Source organism: Talpa occidentalis, unplaced genomic scaffold, assembly GCF_014898055.3.
Source record: "Talpa occidentalis isolate TD23 unplaced genomic scaffold, MPIMG_talOcc4v2.1 talOcc4.2, whole genome shotgun sequence".
Lineage (NCBI taxonomy): Eukaryota > Metazoa > Chordata > Mammalia > Eulipotyphla > Talpidae > Talpa > Talpa occidentalis.
Genome location: NW_023602073.1, coordinates 145,780,819 through 145,799,863, shown reverse-complemented (window position 1 = coordinate 145,799,863; position 19,045 = coordinate 145,780,819). Strand labels below are relative to the sequence as shown.

At 40.0% G+C, this 19,045-nt stretch overlaps 1 protein-coding gene across 1 annotated transcript in view; it reads right to left on the bottom strand.

Annotated features, from left to right (window-relative positions):
• The window catches only part of IPCEF1 (interaction protein for cytohesin exchange factors 1), a 143,769-nt gene that overhangs the window by 53,726 nt on the left and 70,998 nt on the right, over window positions 1-19,045 (bottom strand). Inside the window, exons 3-4 of the mRNA XM_037520636.2 lie at window positions 15,804-15,843; window positions 14,992-15,161 (exon numbers count right to left, since the gene is read on the bottom strand). Of these exons, the coding sequence (XP_037376533.2) occupies window positions 14,992-15,161; window positions 15,804-15,843 (210 nt within the window). The remainder of the gene's footprint in view (window positions 1-14,991; window positions 15,162-15,803; window positions 15,844-19,045) is intronic.

Here is a 19,045-nt window from a genome sequence, read left to right as displayed (position 1 = left end):
AGCAGTTTCTCCTCTTCTGCCTCCTTTTCTTCCTGCTATCCACTCAGATTCGGTTTTTGTTACATTAACTAAAATAACTTTTCCCAATGATTTCCCTCCACTTCATTGATTCCTAATTTCTGAAAAGATTCTTTGAAGTTCTGCACTGGTGTCTACAAACTCCCCTCTGTATCCTAAAGAAAATGTGTTCTCTTACCAACAGTGTCCACCCATCCCTTGGCTGTGGTGCAAGCTCATCTTACCACGTGTAATCTTAAATTCTGAGGCAAGATAATGTTTTTCACATTGTGGCATGAAGTCTCACACTCCCAAAGGTGTTGCTCCTTAAACGCCAACCCATTCATTCTTCCCAGCATCTCTGATTGTGTCTGTCTCCGTGGCATCTCCCCTGCTGTTGCTGTGTTCCACAGCATTAAGCACAAAATTGTATCAAACCATTGTTGTTACGCTTTCATTTACTCAACAAATGTGTATTGCGGGCCTTCTCTGTGTCAGGCACTTTACAACATATTTGGGATATGTCAGTGGACAAAACAGAGATCTCTACTCCCAAGGGGAAAAGAGACAACCGCTCAATATCTAAGCACCTAAATTGCATCGTGCTTTGTAGGCAGTAATGACTATGGAAAAGCAAATTAGATCAGGGGAAAGAGGGTTGGGGACTGCAAACAGGGCAGGTTGTTTTCTGCTCCTCGTTTTCTAATGTCCTAGATACGGCTCCGGGAGCCAACTTCTCCAAAAAGTTTCCCCTCCTTCTCCAACCAAGAGTAAGTGTCCTCTTTGCCCACCAGCACCACGAGTGGGCTTCACTTGCAAACTTCTCTTACTGTCTACAGTTATCTGGTTCTATGTCCGTTTCTCCATTTGACTATGAACACATTGAAGGAAACACTTTTTTCTGCAGTCCTGTCATTAACACTTGGCACAAAGGAGATATTCAACAGACATGAAATAAATGGGTTTTATGAACAATGATAAGAACATTATCATTTTCCTCTGACAATGAATTGTTAACTAAGTCAGTTTAGCAGTTTCTAAAAAAACACATAAATATGTCATTACTATACAACCCAGTCATTCCATTACGAGGTATTTACCCAATAGACATAAAAGCAAATGCCCACACAAAGATTTGTGTGCAAATTTTTATAAAGGCATTAATCATAATAGCTAAAATAGATGCAATCTAAATAATCAAAAACCAGTAAATAGTAACCTGGTGTACTAACACAAAGGACACTGTTTAGCTAACTTCTGCCAGGTGCTACCACATGGACCCACTTTGTAAACATTCCACCAAGTGACAGCCAGAGACAAGAAACCACAGATTACTCTCCTACTTCTTGGTATGAAACATCCAGAAAAGGAAAATCTATAGAGACAGAAAGTGAAATGGTGGGGCCTCTCTGGTGGCACAGGGGTTAAAGACAGTGCTACCAAGCTATTGCCTGCCACTGCAGTTCGATCCCCAGCCAGGGAGCTGACCCACATGGCTCAGCAGACCTCTCCTGTTTCCCTGCTGCACCCCTCAGCAGTGGATTTCAGTAGCTCTGCCTGTGCTGCAACCCACTCTCTCTGGTGAATCCTCTCTCCGCCCCCACCCCACCCCCACCACCACACAGACACACACAGACACACACAGACACACACACACACACACACCCTCTGGTTTACATCCCAATTCTTGTATGCATAAATAAATCTTTAAAAAAGAAAGTAAAATGGAGGTTACCTGGAGCTAGTGTAGGAACGGAAAGTAACTGTAAATGTGATAAAGGATTATATTGATATATAGAGATGATTGAAAACTGATTTATTGTAATAAGTGCATAGCTTGGTAAATTTTCCAAAGGGTATTAAATTGTAAATTTCATAGAGTGAATCTTATATGTACAATTTACTCAGTGATGGACTCCAAAGTTTCCCTCCTCTCCATAGTGCTGCTTGGTCCTGATAAGCAACTCACCTGCCCCTTCCTTTCAGAGCAGGAAAGATGGAATGGACACACAGAACCGATTCTGCAAGTGTTGCATGAGCTGCAGGCAGCGAGCTGAGCTTATTAGCATTGCACTATGCCAAGCACCGCCAGGAAAGCAAGAAAAGATGATTTTTTGTTTTGTTTGTGTTTTCTCTTCTAGATATCAGAAACAGGTTTGGCAGGGGAAATGCCTGAAGAAACAGATAATAATAACTAACAATTATGGTATCAAGGCTCATAACCCTTGGCGGAAAATTAGCCCTAGCTGAGTGCCAGGATTTATGAAACTGATCAGTTTTTAACCTAAACATCAAATTAGATTGGCACTGAAAAATGGAAAATTTGTGTGGTATTATTCAATGGCAGAACTCAGATCAGTACCAGCAATCCCTTAAATTATCATAAACATGAGAATTTCTTCAGACTCAGCCAGCTAGTAGGAGAAGAGATTCTGAGGTCCAGAAAAGGTGCAGAGGAAAGACCCTGAATTTTCAGTCAGAATATTGTGAAGGAAGAAGCCACCTACTGTGTGACCGTCAGCAGAGCACTTAATCGCCCAGGTCAGTGCACACACAATGAAGAGGCAGACAGAACAGTGTCTCCAGGCTAACAGCTCAGACACAGACAAGAGTCATGCTGTGAAATTATTAAAGCTATAAAAAATTCAACATGTCATTATCATTAATTCCTAAGAAATAGTAAGAATTGAGAAAAGGAATGAAAAGTAACAAAATGGCCCAGAAAGAAATAAAGTTTTTAGTGAAATAAAGTTTTTATTCTGTCCACTGTCAGCTGGGCTCTCTGATTAGCTATTTCTGTGTCTCACTTCTTATCTTCTTAGCTTCAGATTAATGGTTGAAAAAGGCCTTTTAATTCTTTGGAGGGTGATAATACTAGCAAGCTCCCTACATCCTTCATACATTATCTGGGGTATGTTTTTATTAAAATATCTTTGCATTTGGATTTATCTAATGTTACCCTATGGATACAATGTAACTTTTATCCAAAGAGATTTTCTTCTTACAAATGCCTGGAAATGGATGTTCTACATAGAACACATTTGGTATTTTTTTTTACATTATTACAGAATATATTATTTCTCTGGCTATTTAAGAAATCTTATCTATCAACCATGGTTAAAGAAGTACTGGGGGAAGAGTAAATGCCATTTACTCTTAAATGCAATACCATTTAAGAAAATTTAAAATTTTGGTATATTCTCTTTTAGTATTAAATATTTAGAAGAAATAAAAAATAAGGTTAGTTCATTTAAAATCACAGCTAAATGCACAATCTTGCCTTTGCACAATGTATATTAAATCTTTCAATACTTCAGGAACTTTCAAACTTCTCTAAACTTCTTTCTTGAGTTTCATGAGGGTCATTAAGATGCTACTCAACAACATAATTTCTCCAAAGAAGTTACACAAGTGGCCAGAAGCTCAAGGGCAATAAACAGGAGGGAAATTCCAATCAGAGCTGCAGTGAGAAACCCCCTCATTCCCATGGGGAGGGCTACTGTAAAACAATAAAATAAAATAAAACAGGAAATACCAAGTGCTAGTGAGGATGCAGGGAAAGTGGCACATCTGTGCTCTCTTGGCAGAACGTAAAATGGTACAGCCACTATAGTAAGCAGCAAGGCAGTTCCTCGGAGAATTCAAAATAGAATTATTATAATATCTATCCATTACACTTCTGAGAATGTAACCAAAAGGAATGGAAGCAGGGTCTCAACAAGATTATTTTATTCTCGCCTTCATAGTAGCGTTATCCACAATAGCCAAAAGGCATGTCAAACCCAAGTGTTCATCGACAGCTATGAATGGATAAACAGAGCATGGTGGACACATAAAATGGAATATTACTCAGCCCTAAAAAGAAAGGAAATTCTGATGCTGCTACAAGATGGATGAATCTTGAGGACACTGTGCTACATGAAATAAGCCCATCACAAAGGACAAAATATGATGGAATGTGAAGGACTTGACTATCAATGAGTAGTCAAGTTCACAAAGACAGACAGGAGAATGACAGTCGCCAGGGATGGAGAAATGGAGAATGAGGTGCTACTGTTGAATGCGCAGGGCGTGGGTTTTGTAAGAGTTCTGAAGTTATTCACAAATACACTGAAGGTCATCTGAGCTGCACTTTTAAAAGCAGTTAAAGTTCATATTATGTGTAGTTTAAAACTGCATTTTGCCTTTTAAAAGTTTTTAAATATACTACTCTGAAAATCATCATTTGACAGAAAGGGATGAAAACGCATCTGCCACAGCAAGTTTCATAAGATTCAAAGTCTGAAAAGACCAGTGGTGCACAGACTGCTGATGGGCACCAGCCCTTGCACAGGTAACAGCCACCTGTCCGTGTCTGTTTCACAGGGATGGAAGCCGAGGCCTGGAGTGGGTGGCTAGTTTGCCTTCGTCGTTAAGTCTCTGCAAGGCAGGACCTGTCCTCCTGGTCCTGAACTGGGGAACATCACCTTGTACAGGATGTCATCACCTGTGTCTTCTTTTAAGATAGTTTCAATCACGGTCTCCTAAGTTCCTAATTTTTTTTAAAATATTCTCTTTTTTTTTTTTAATTTCTACTGCATAACTTCCTTCTGAAATGTTCTTGAAACTTGCTCTCTGGGCAATGAGCCACAGCAGTGTGGCAGCAGATGAGTTTCCCAGTTAACATGTCTGTAGAAGCAGCTGGGTCCTTGGCCCTTAGAACTTGCTCCAGAGGATGATAAATCTTCAAGTAATGACTTCTCCAGAAAACCCTCAAATCTAACCCAAAGTTCAGTTCATCCCTTGGGCCACTACTCATTCAATTGCTTGGGAAAAGGGTATCACTAAATCATGATTGCCAGAACTCTCCCTCCAAGCTAGGAAACACTGTGCTGAATCCCCCAAGACCCTCTTGTTAACTCCCCTGTTTTATGGCTTAAAATTACCCTTGATACAGGGGCAGTAGGCATATTTCTAGGATGTCCTGACCAGGACAGGCTGTTGTCATCCAAAGAAGCCATTTTTAGTGTCTGAAAATCTTTAGCACAATCTTCTGCATCCTAAAATCATAATATTATGCAAGAACATTTCATCTAAAATGTATTTAAAATTGTCTTTGTATATGTGCCTTTGGTTTTTTATATTGCTTTAAGATACATTTGATCTTCTCCATGTCTCTCTGATTATGCAGACACAGTATTCTTGGTCAAAGTGTACTTACAAATGGATGCGGAGAGAGTTGCATCACTGACAAAAGGTACACAGCTTCCTAAGACGTGCAGGACGAGACCCAAGGTGATGTCTTCCCATCATCCCATCCCAGGGAAACCCTCCTTCCTACCTGCTTGCTTCAAAAAAATGACTAAATTAAAACCCACACATCATATGCTTGCCCACTAATACTGATAGTATACAGATACACACATTATCTTTATGCAGACACATAAATACAAATATGCATTGCTTCATATTTAAGTTAATGTCTATGTGCTTGTGCATTCTGTCTCCTGTTAGCTATTTTAAAGGATTTAACAATCAAAGCAATTCTGATTTTAAATTGTATGGATTGATAAATAAAAGATGATATATCTGTATGTGATACAGTTATTAGAAATGATGCCGTGGATCTCTTTGTATTGACATGAAAATATGCTGAGAATTTATTGTTTAGTCAGAAAGTCAAGTTGCAACAGCACTTGCAATAGTACTTTATTTTGGAAAACACAGCAAAAAATATTGGCCAAAATAAACACCAAATGTTCCTGGTGATCACATCAAGGTGGGGTTGCACATCATTTAAATAAATAAATGATCTTAATTCATTTCTTTTTGTGTGTTTCCCTATCTTCTTTTTTAAATTTTGCTCACTTGTATTTTATCCTTTTTCTTGAATGAACATATATTATGCAATATTTTAAATCTTTTAAAACTACTGTAGGTGTGCAAGAAACAAGAATGTAGATTCTACCCAAAAAAGATGAAGTAAAACAGGGAGAAGTTGTAGAAACACCAGAGAAAGCACCAGTGGCCTCCAGGGAGGGAGGATCCTGCTTCCCCCTGCAACAGTATCTGTCAGGCTGTGACCTGGGACTGTGCCCGGCATGTCCCAACCAGCATCATTAACTCTCATCTTCTTCCAATCGTCAGGCCCCAAAATCTCATTGCCTCCTGAGAACTAGATGAAGAATTGAAGGACTTCATCATCTTGGTATTTCACAATCAATTTTGAAGTTTTGAAAAAAATTGAAAAATACTGTCAGCATTAGTAATTGCTCCCACGTTCTATAAATTTAGCTATGAGAAGTTACTGAAAACAGCCTGCCCCAAATACTGACAGGCTGATCACAAAGTTGGGGTGGGAAACCTTTATTTTAGAAATACCTTCTGGAACCTAAGGAAAATAAGTAAATGGGCACAGTGATAGCATCTTGGGCAATACATGAATTAAATCAAACATCATTTTAAAGATCTTTTCCACACACAAGAAAGCATAAGGAGAGATGTGACAAAGTTCAAAAAGCTTCAGTGGTTCTTACACTCAAGTGGGACTACATAGTCATTTTTATCAATTTCAGCCATCAGTTGTCATCTTGAGGTCAACTGCTCACCATTATATTCTTCCCTGGGTGGAGCTGTCAATTCTACTCTTTCTCATTTTCCTTCCCAATACAAACACACCTAGTTAGTTTGATTTATATTTTCTGAAAATACATTTTAGAAAATTGGAATTTTGCTTGGGATACATCCAGAAGTAGGTTGTTGGCTAAAACAACCAGTGTGGTGTTAAAGTAATTTAGAAATTCTAAATTCAAAAAGTATCTCATTTTGGTGGAACTCTGGGAATATGTCGGATATTCAATAATGCTTTCACTGATTTATGTAATTCATTGATAAGTAATTTGTTCCGAAAGAACCTGGTGTTGCTTGAGCCCATCTAATTCTAACTTCTGGGGGCAGTTTAAACTAGAGGTAAAGAATATGTCTCGGTGTTTAGATTATAAATGTTAAAAATTTTTTTTTAATTTTTTTAAATGAATAGAAAAATCTCGGATTATATCACTTATAAATTCCTGGTTTTTTCCCCAATCTATGGTAAACTCACACATATTTGTCTAAAATCTCTGCTAGTAACTGATTTCTAATGAAAGGTACAGAAGACTGTATTGTCTTCTCCCAGGGAGGAATAACTAATTCTTTAATTTTCTTGTGCTGAAAAAAAGATGCTGCATATTTATTGAAACTTCCAAAATGTACTCTTATGAAAAGAGAAATTCTGATTTTGAGGATAATTTTCTGCAAAGATAATTCTGCCAAGCCTAAAAATGATTAAATCTTTGCTATAAGAGATTCTCATAAAGCTAATTCCAAGAAAAATCCCTTCCAAATCTAAGCTCCTCTTGTATTCACATGAAATGCACTTGTAGCTAAAAATTGAAAACATATGCTACAGTCAAAGTTACTCGAACTCACACACCAGTGGAACCATTCAAACAATGAGAGACACCAGTCACATTTGGGCAGGCAGATGAGATTCTCAAAGAACTGAAAAGTCTGCATTATATGCACTAAGCCAGAAATTGACTTACATGCCTCATCAATTTCCCAAGTCTCTATGAAATGAGTTGGGTGAGTCACCTCTTCTATGCACAGCCCAGGGGCCCCAGAGCTCCCTCCAACTGTTGATGCCACAGCACAAATAACATCAATAAATGGTTACTTGACTACTAAGCAACACAAGTTACTAGTAATTTTACACAAAGAAGAAAAACGCAAAACTAAAATAAAACAAAAAGTAAATAACTTTAAGTCTAAATGAGTTGCATTTTTAGCTACAAACTCTTTCCCCTTAATTTCTGTATTTTCCCAGTTTCCTCAGGCTCCAAAGCTTGAAATCATTTTTTAATTATACATTTTATTTTTTTCACATTTTATTTAAATTTTATTTTTATGTTCCCCATACAATTACAACCCCCTTATTTTGACCCCAGCCCTCCTTTCCCCGCCCCCACCCCCCATAGAGTGTCTCTGGTTCATAGCTGTTTGTTGATTTTGATATTTTCTTTCTTATAGTTATTCTTTTTCCTGGTCCCTTATTTAAGTTTTCTAGATTCCTGCTATGAGTGGGACCACCCGGTATTTTTCTTTTTCTTTCTGGCTTATGAAATCATTATTTTTCGCCTTGAGTGTTTTGTGTCTTTTTGCCAAGGGCTCACCATGCTTTGCCCTTTTTTACCATGTAGTGTTTCAGTCTTTCTACCGTGGACCAGGGATTCCTGCCACCGTGCCTACATTTTGTCACCATCTCTTAGTGGACTTTCTGGAAGTTCCTTCACTTATTCTATACCACATCTTCTCTATCACATCCTATTTAGGACTGCTAAGCTAACAGTTTTCAAATGTAAATTTCTGTAGAGCATCTTCCAACTCAAGAATATGTATCGGGCCTCCCTGGTGGCACAAGGAGTTAAGCACAGCATTATGAAGCAATCCGAAGCCTCTGCAGCATGAGTTCGATCCCCGGCCAAGCAGGGGACCACATGGCACAGCAGACCTCTCCTGTCTCGCCCGCTGCTCCCCTCAGCAGTGTACTTCAGTCAGTCTGCCTGTTCTGTTCCCCACTCTGTCTCTGGTGAATCCTCTCACCCCCCACATCTCTGGCCTGTACCCCAGCTCTTGTATTCATAAATAAATAAATCTTAAAAAAAAAGAATATGGGCCTCCCTGGTGGCACAGCGGTTGAGCGCTGGGCTGCGAAGCTGCCTACAGCCTCTGCAGCGCCGGTTCGATCCCCGGCCACTGACGAGGGTCCCACATGGCGCGCAGACCTCTCCTGCTGCCCGCTGCTCCCTTCAGCAGTGTACTTCGGTCCTTCTGCCTGTTCTGCTCCCCGCTCTGGCTCTGGTGAATTCTCTCACCTTCCCGCGCTTCTGACTGTAACCAGTGCTTGTATAAATAAATAAATAAAATTTAAAAAAAAAAAAAAAAAAAAGAAAGCTATGTTACTTAAAAAAAAAAAAAAAAAAAAGAATATGCTGTGTCTCCCCACTGCCTACTGGACCTAACCCACATCCCTGCACTGTGAGTTTGAGGGGTGTCTCACCTCTAGACAAGGAAGTCATGCAACTTCAGCAAAAGAGCATGGCTTCAGTATTGATATATCTTGGTGTTTTTTTTATTCCCAGCTCTGCCATTTACTCTTTATATGACTTTGAGTGAGCTTAATTCCCTGAGCTTCAGTAAACTCCCTTGAAAAATGGGGATAATAAAATCTATCTGCTGGGTTATTATGAGAATTCAGTGTAATACCTAACTCAGTCTCCTGCCTTAGTCGTTAATATCCTCATCTCCTTGTCCATAGAGTTCCCAGACTGGAATGCCAGCCCCTACCCTCCATCACCAGATGAAGCTGCCTCCCAAGGTGTGGAAAGAGATTCTTCTTCCTAAAGCCTATGTGCCCTACACCCCACAGAAGGGCTGTTTTGTTGTTGTTGTTGTTGTTGTTGTTGAAAACTGTGTTTTGTCTAGTAAGGCAAACTGGTCTCTTTGAGCAAGGAAATGATGCAGCTTTGGAAAATAACAAAAAGGGAAAAATACACCTTCCCAACCAAAAGGAAAGCAAATCGCCCAGGGGTAAAAGTCACTGTGGCAGAATTCCCTCACATTTGACTCAAAATGTCTCCCTTACTACTGGAATTTAGAGGAGTATCAGTACTGTTCCAAGTCAGAACCATTTTTTCCCAACCATTTTTCTTGTCTTTTCTCCTCCATCAGTTTACAGGGTCTTAATACAAGAATTGCAGTCTCTTTTTCTTTAAAACCTACGTTAGCATTTACAAGTGAGCCAAATTATTAAGTTCTCAATATATAGTGGTGAAAGGATATGTAGGTGAATGAGAAGGGGGAATGGATAAATGGGTGGATGGTAAACTTTTCATGCTGGGTTCATTTAGGGATTTTAAAGCTCTATGATCTGTAACTAATATTAAACCGTGCTTTGTAATTAAAAGAGTAAATGGCTTGGGGAAGGCCTCTGAAAACATACCAACATAACGTCTATGCCCCTCAACGCAGTTTTGTGTTTTGTTTTTGGGGGACTTCTCTTGTTTTTGGTGTTTGGTTTTTTTGTTTGGAAGGTTGTTTTTTTGTTTTGCTTTGCTTTTTTTTTTTTTTTTTTTTTTGCTTTTAAGAACAATGGAGTGGTTAATTTGATTCTATCTATGCTGAGCAGAGCTATCAACACAGATGGCTCAGTGAGGTTGAGTAATTTTTTTAATAAACATCTTTAAAAGGTTTACAGAAAAAGAATATCCAATTTTTAAAAGTGGCATTGCATCTTGTCTTCCACAAGGCAATGGATAAAGATTCCCTTTTTTCTTCTTCTTGTTTTATTGAAATAACATTGGCCGATAATATTTTAATAGCCCACTTATGCTCCTGGATAAAGCAAAACACACACACACACACCAGTAAGTAAATGAAGGTGTGCTCTCTGTATAGAAACATTCAATAATCTCACTAACATTATGTTGGTTATATAACATACATTTACTTTGGGATCTGTCTTGGGTATAAATAAAATCCACAACATATTTCCCAAGAAACTAAGCAAGATTTTAATTAAGAATTCTGAGAAGATTTAAAAAAAAAATTCTCGCCAAAAAAAGGAGTAATCTACAAACCTAAAAGTATAAGATAGTTTTAACAAAAAAAGTAGTAATATCCTAAGAACTTGTCACTATTTCATAGAGACATGCCTGAAGGAAAACAGTTACACAGGACTTTGCTTCTCCTTCACCAGAGAGGAAATTTTGATGCCAAACTTCAGTCTGCAGGTGCCTGGTGAAAAGCAGGGTCCAGGGGCAGTGCTGGAGGAGATGGAATTTACCTGAGAAATCTCTGATTTCTCTTTCAGCATTTCTGCCCCAGGCTGGTTGTCTTAATCTACTGACCCTGATTTTCAGGCAGAGGTCATGATTCCAAAGAATCTAATCCTATAGCCCTTACTAATGTCCTGACAAAATGAGAGAAGCTGCAGGACCTCTTTGGAATCACAGAGGCTTCTAGCAAATCCCAAACTGCACTTTACCCTGTATCTGTTTTAAGAATAGAAGTGGAATCCTTTTGCTAGAAAGTTATTCTCCATCAAAGCATCCTCACTCTCCACCCCCTTTTCTCAAAATGCCCTTGGGTCATGTAAATGCTTCACGAATCTCATTTATTTATGATGCCAAAAAATATTCACTGAGTGCCTAAGTGTCAAACACAGTGCACAGTGCTAAAAATATTCTGTGGCCCTGCCCTACAGAGATTGCCGTCCAGTGTGGAAAACAGCAAGTCTGACAAAGCTCCAAGAAGGAGGATGAATATCATCGGAAGAGTGGAAGTTGCTATGGCGTGATGGAGGTCAGAGAATAAGGAAAGGTCACGTAGAAAAGTGCTGTTTCAACTAAATTTGACTGAGGAGTTGGAGGTATTAGCCTCATGGGATGGGAGAAAGACTTTAGGGCATGGAGACAAGAGTTTGCAGAGCTGAGAAACAGCATCTGGAAAGGCTTAAAGGGAGAACCAGTAGATGACTTTGAGCAGGAATTAAAGTAAATTTTGTAGCTGAAGCTCTGGTGGGGGAAGTGAAGCTATCGATCAGGAAGACCAGAATAGGAAAATAAAGATGTACTTCACCCCCGAGCCCAAAGAAAACGACTGTGTGGATTTCTTACACCCAGGATTTTAAACAGCCTGGATTTTTATAGCAGTTAAACCTGAACACGGCTCGAAAGGCTTGGCATGGGCTCCGTGTGCTGAATCGCACTCTCAGCACATGATATGGGTGTGAAAATGGTGGGTGAGTCTCTGGTTTGACCTTTCTCAAGGAAATCTGGGTGATGCCATTTAAAGCTGCAAAGTCTGATGAAAGCAGACACGAGTCAGTGACTGGACAACAAGAACCAACCTCAGAGGAATGTGATGTGGACTCCTGGGGTATCAGGGAATAACAGAAACCAGCCAAGGAAGCCAATGAGATCAACTCACTTCACAGGGGAACTGCCCCAGATTTAATTTCTAGGGTAGTTCCCCCTGAACCCCCTCAATGATAGAAAGCAGGGTGATCCAGTCCTGGCACTGCCTGGGGTCACAACACTGGGGGTTGGGGGGGTCCCAGAGGGCTGACTCCTTGATCTATTCCCCCAGCTATGCCTGGTGTCACCTGGGGCCATTTGTATGCTCCCTCTGAGCCTCAGTCTTCCCAAATTTCAAAACAACTACTACTTCTGAGGATGCATTTGAGGAGTGAAAAAGAATAGGGATAACGGTATCTGGAATATTCCTCGTCTTATAGTAGTCATTTGATGAGAGGCAGTTCTCACTAGGAAGCCATGAGCTGTTACCTCTCAGCATCAAGCCATCTGAGAGGGAATAAGGAACAGGAAAGGTAGAATAAGAAGAAGTTTGTTCATAAGGCTTAGGTGCCTGGGAAGCTACTTTGTTGAATCTGAATTTCTTAAGTGGCAGAAAGTAAATAGCTGTTCTTAGCTGGAGGGCGTGTGTCTGGCTCTTATTTCACAGTTGACATTCACACAGATAGCAGGAATATGACTGTTAATTAAGTATTAGTTGAGCAGCCTTTTTTCCTCATAACGTATAATTAAGATGTCAGTTTGTGTGTGGGGGAGGGGGGTTGCGTGTGTGTGTGGTTGTGTGTGTGCAAGGGGGTGCACACACATATGCATCTGTGTGTGGAGAAGAATTCCTCTGTAACACAGTCCTAGAGTTAGGCAATTGGAAGTCTTTCTGTTCCACCTCATTGGGTTAGTAGGTTAATTCCGCAGGCAGACAGCAGTAAGCTTAGTCTCCATTCGATGCTGCTAATCTAACTCATTCAAATAGAAGCTTGACTATGTGAATTTTCCCTTATGCCCATTGTGGAGCAAACCAAGGCAGGGGTCAGGACAGGGGTGTCACAGTGTGTTGAGGTGTCTTCTCCTCTGGCTAGTCTCAGCCAGCACTGCTGCTCCTGTGGACATATGAGATGCCCACCACCTACAACAGGCCATTCATTACTCTCTAAAAGAAGCAGGAACCCAATGAACTGATGAAGACAAATAAGCCAAATCTGTACATGAGTGCTTCAGAAGGGCTGCCTTTAATTACGATGAAGAAGGGACACAGCCCGAACATCTGTGCCAAAAAATGTAACTGAATGAGAACATGAATGTCATTTTTCTATCTGAGCTCAGTGCTCTCCCACAGGTGCGCCATGCTGGGTCAGCTCCTGGCCTTCCAGCACCCCCTGGAAATTCCTGGAGAACTATCCCAAGGCAAACCAGTAAGTCCTTTCTGTTTGTCGAAGATGCAGATGACTATCACTTATCACACTTATTTTAGATCAAGTCTAAAATAGTATGAATCCGGAGAGAGAAAATTCTATTAACCTTATTACTTCTTAAGAAGAAAGTTGTGTTTGCTTAAAAAAAAATCCCTTAGGATAGAAGGTAAGATCCAAGCCCTGGATACCTTAATTTGGGCTAGTCTAGATGACGGATTTTGTGCTAGTCTAGATGATGTCTAGTCTAGTATTTTGTGCTAGTCTAGATGATGGATTGTGCAGGAAGGAAGATGAGAGAGAGAGGAGAGCTAGAAGACTACACAGGCCACAAGGTGATTCTTTCTTGTGACCTTCCTAAATTTGATAAACTTGTAAAAAAAAAAATTCACCAAAGGCTTAAAGAAATATAACTTTACAGAACATGCTGAAAAGATTTGTACCATGTTTTGTTGAGGTGAGACCAAAGCAATGAAGGGGGAAACAAACAGTGGGGGGAGGGAGCAAGTCACACACAGAGAGAGCTCTTGCCAGGCTCTGGGATTGGCCTTGGAGCCAGTTTAATCAAATCTCCATGAGACAAAGGCCTGGGGGGTGAGGGGTCACAGATTTTCTATTGGCCGTTGAATGTAAATTTATCAAGCAAAAATGTTACCCACGAACTCTCTGCAGCACTTCTCTAACGTTCACAAAGTCACATGCTCCAAAGTTCTGTTGCTTGAGTACGGGACGTTCATAAGTCATTTTTAAAGACTAGTGGCACATTAAGAAAGAATTTCTCTGCCTTGTGGGCAATTTCTAAGTAATATTCCCTTAATTGATTAAAGGACAGCCATTGCTGAGCTTCACTACACTCCAAAGAGAAACTCAAGCTTTCCTGAGACAGGCCATGGGCTACGATGAGTGGAGAGAGCTAAATTTATATGAAATTTCTCTACTCCATGTTCAACAACGTCAGCATTTTCGAAATGTTTCAAGTCCCGAAAGAGCTGCACAACTTCTAACAATCAACAACTTTATTTCTAACCCTTCTCAACAGAAAACTAGCCAACCACAAAGTTGCACTGCATATTCAAGGATAAAATTAGGCCAATTTTCAAGCTCTGTCCAAGTAGCCGTGGTTCAAGGCCATCGCTGAACACGTCAAGCAGCGAGAAACATCAGACGCCCTCACCAGTCGAGCGCACTGGTTAGCCAAAACCCATCTGCCTAACACAGAAGGTGAAAGGGAAGAAGGTGGTAAAGGAGAAGTGGATATATATATAGCTTTGAGAAGTGAATCCATTTCACCCTTAATCAGTCTTAAGGCGGAGTCCCTTCTCAGGAGGGACCTTATGACAAGGTCAAGTTCCCACATCAAGTGCTATCCAGGTACATGCTGAAACAATTAGAATCTCCTGTGGAACAGCAACAGTGCTGGAACCCAGAGCCTCCTGCAGCAAGGATATAAAGTTGCACACCCTCCCCCACCAAAGATAGGTCAAACAGGATGGTTTTCTCCTCCATAAAACACAGCCAAATAACCTACCTATCCACTGGACCAGAAACGATAGCAAACTTATTTATTCGCTCTGTTCCAAGTCCCAGAAACAAAAATAAAGTTTCCCATAAGGGTCACCTGCTCCACCATGATCTTGAACCCACCTTTTGTTAAAGAGCTCGGGAAGGCGACCGGGGCAAGGCAGTGGACTCACCATCTGATTGCTGTACCAATACAGCGACGATCCCTTCAACACCACCCAGAACTTTTTCCATTTGTTGCTCAGGAAGGTTCCCTTTTCCTTTTTCTTATAGAGCCACCCTTGGCAGTCAGCATGTCCCAGGTCTTTACATGATATCCTCCTTCGACTCATGGTGAAAAAACCTGCAAGTTACGTGAAAAGGTAGGTGAAGTAGTACCCGATCTATGTGATGGGGTGAATGGTAACTTAATTGTTTACCTCCTGGCAGTTGGATTTTTTTTTTTTAGCAAAATACATGCAAAGTCAAGGCAAAAAAAAAAAAAAAAGAGGGAATTATTTATCTATTTTATTTGCTTTTCCAACATGCATTTGCTGCTTAGAAGGGACAAGATTTGCCCAAAGAAAGTGAGGCTACAATGCAAGTGTTAGTCTAAGAATATTATTCAAGAAGAAGAAGTTGAAAAAAATTAAAATCCCAGGCTGCCAGGCACATGGTGGCCCCGGGCACAGCTCCCTTCCAGAAGAATAGCAGGAGTTATGCAACGGGCACAGGAGGGTTAATGCCCCCCTAGAAACACCGCCACTTCTGTGCCAGTTTCTCTTTAGCTCTGTTGACATGCCACGAGGGATTCATCCAAATGAGCAGCATGCCATCATTTCTTAAAATCAATCCAAAAATAACCAAAAAAAAAAAAAAAAATCTGCCGTGCACCTCCTGACATTACATTAAGACAGACAAAAATCTGGTCCCGCACACGGCATCCAAGACAAAACCACACTCACGCACACGAAAGGGAATAAAGAAACAAAAGGGATCTAATTACCTTGAGTTTTCTTTCTCGGCTTCTGACGCAAAGGAACCTGCTGGAAATGCAGGAAGGAAAGAAAAGAGGAAATTTCTGATTGTGTGGTAACATTTGTAAAGAGAGAAGGAGGGAGGAGGTGGCAGTGTTTATGAGCAGGATGGAATCTAAAAAAAAAACTCTCCAAGCAGAGCTATCGGGGAGCTACTAGCTGAGGCACAAAATGTGCTAATTAGAATCAATAGACATTGAGCTGAACCTGAAAAAAAATATGTAACACAGCATTTATCACCAATGTTTCCTGTTTCCACCCACAGGCAGCCCTCACTGCCACTTTAGTTACGACAGGATAACGCTCGGTGAAGTTCTTAAAAATAATACAGTAGTTCACCTTTTATTTTTTTTTGTGAGAGAAGAATAAAATTACCTGGCTTCTTTGCTTGCAGTTTCTAAATAACAGCGATTATTTAAGTAAACCTGGAAGACAGCGGCAATCTCAAAATATTGCAGGTTTCCATAAGACTATCAAATCCATGGTCCTGTTACCACACAGGGCAATACTTCAGCCACGTGAGTTAAATATCCCAGAGAGAGAAATTCCACCACCTCAAGGGGCAAGCTCTCGGTAACTGCCAACCCTCCTTGTCAGGAATTCTTATGTACAGGAGGATTTGAATTTCTTTTCCCATGTTTAAGGATCTGAATAGTTCTCATGGAGGATAAGCTAATTAGCAACATTTATTATGTACTAGCTCTTCAAATAGTCAAATCAGACATAGACAATATATCTGAACTACACATTTCATACCATATATTTTAATTAGATATTTAATCAGATTAGCAAAAATATTTTTAAATGCTTTTAAATGGTCGTGTGTGTGTGTGTGTGTGTGTGTGCATGCGTGCGTGTATGCAGAGAGAGAGACATTTTGGATTTAAGAAGTTTCATTTTTCCTCAATAATATCTAAGCTGAATTTATTCAGGTTTAAATGACTCAATCCTTTATGTTAATAAGTAGCAATTTTGAATAAAAAAAGTGTACTCAATTGAAAAACAGTTCTAAAACTTGGGTGTGCGATCTTACCATAGCATTTTTGTTATTCTAGATGTACCTGGTTATGATTCTGCAAAGATAGCTACTGATGGAATAGCTGTTGTACATGGCTCTATATGCTGGAAAGGGAATATAATATAGTGGAAATAGGATGAGAATTTTAATTCCAGAAACCTGTAATCAATTCATTACTGTCATAATTAGTAGCTATTACCCAGGGAAAAACCACTTTATACCTTTGGACCTGCCTGTTTATTTATGAAATCAAGACACTTACCATAATTCCCATCGTATAGGTCTCATAAATATTTAGCAAGATTGTGCATGAAAATGATCTGAAAACCTATAAACATTACCTTAAATGATCATATGTAAAATATTATACAATTCAGGTATCAACAAATACTTCGTATCTAATAAACAAAACTTCAAGATAATTTTTTTAGGTCTTGTATGTTCTTTAGCAGAGATGGTGACAAATCATGCATTTAAATTATATGCCCTACAAAATGTATCACCTGAGAAGTCCTATGCTGATTTTTTACTTTGAGTGTTGTAATAAAATTTTATTCCTCAAGAAATTCATCACTCATGTTACTGCCCATAACAAAGGCAGTAATTGTCCCAAATTTTAAGCAAAGAGAGATACATTGTGATCACATGCGACATTTAAGCAAATAATCATGTCAAAGACCTAGTCTCAGTCCCACACAGACCTACCTCCTTTTCCAAAATCCCTCCCCTCCCGTAAGTGGTCTCCTGGGGCCTTTCTGATATACCAATTGTCTGAGTTCAATAAAGCTGAGTTAGTACCTATTAACAGAATATGTTAGCCCAAATATGTATTATTTGGATAAATAAGTTTTACTTGAGAGTTGGGACCAAAGGCAAAAAAAGAAGGTAAGTAAACTGAGATAGTGGAAACAATTTGGGGGAAATCTGGGGTCCTGGAAATCTAAGGAAGCAATTAAGACAAAAAAGAAATGGGGGGGACAGAGAGAAAAGGGGGCGGTGGACAGAGACATATTCCTGGAGCACTTTGGCCCTAGTGAACATGGTGGAATTACTTTAATTCATGCAAAATGATATCTAGATCTATAGAGATAGAGATAGAGCGATCTAGTCAGATAGATAATAGGGAGGGGGGTGGAGGGAGGGAAAGCTGAAGGCAACAGCTGGGAGACCTGTGAAGACTTGGCAGCGCTGCCTCCTGAGTGGGAAGCAGTGACTCTCCTCCCTCATGAGCGCTCATGGAAACCGGAGCTGTCTCCACCACCTAATGTTAGGGATAGCTCTAGGGAAAGCCCCCAGCAAACCATAGCTTTTTCTCAGTTTTGCTCAAGACCAGCTCTGAATCTATGCTAGAGTCTTGTGTCTAGGCTGGATGAGAAGTGGGGATTCGCTGCAAAAGGAACACGTACCCAAACACCAAGAAAGGACTTTATTCCGACTTGAAGGGGTGAAGGGAGCTTAGCTATTGAGTCAACCCTCCTCTGACAGCACCTCTCCTAAGACAAATTATTATAAAATTTAGGTAATTGTTCAAACGGTTTCTCCCAACCAGCAACAAAAATGCATATTATAGAAATATCAAATTATAAGAAGTTTCAGTTTCACTAGTTATAGATGAATTTGAAACTGAACTGGTCCAGAGAGAATGAAAACAGTCTTGAGAACCTCGGTGACTTTGAAATACATTTCACTCGTCACAACAGGAAGTGGGAGCCGTGAACGAGTCAGTTTCAAAACGATCTCACATGTGGTTTTTTCACTAGGTGAGTGAAAAAAAAAACCCAAGCAACCAGTTGAGCATTTTATAAGATAGTTTTTCAATAGGGGAATTAGAACTTGTTATGCTAACAAATGCTCTAAGCCTAATAAGGTAATTTTCTCATAACAAATATCCCGACCTCTAGTAAGATATTTCCTTCCCACTGGGCTGGGAATGCTCTCTGCAACACCACTTACTCTCAAATCAGAATTTCCCCTAACTGGGTCCTAAAATTTGGAGGAAATGTTTTTGTCAGTTTACATTTCCTTTATATCAAATAAGACTACTTTTCTTCTACTTTTCAGTGGGTTAAAAAAAAAAGCAATCGGCCATTAATCACTCAGAAGCACAGATAAACATACACAGGCATGAGAACAACACAGCAAAGCCCCCTCCTCTGATGCTAAATGATGGCACCAACACCCAGGTCACAGGGA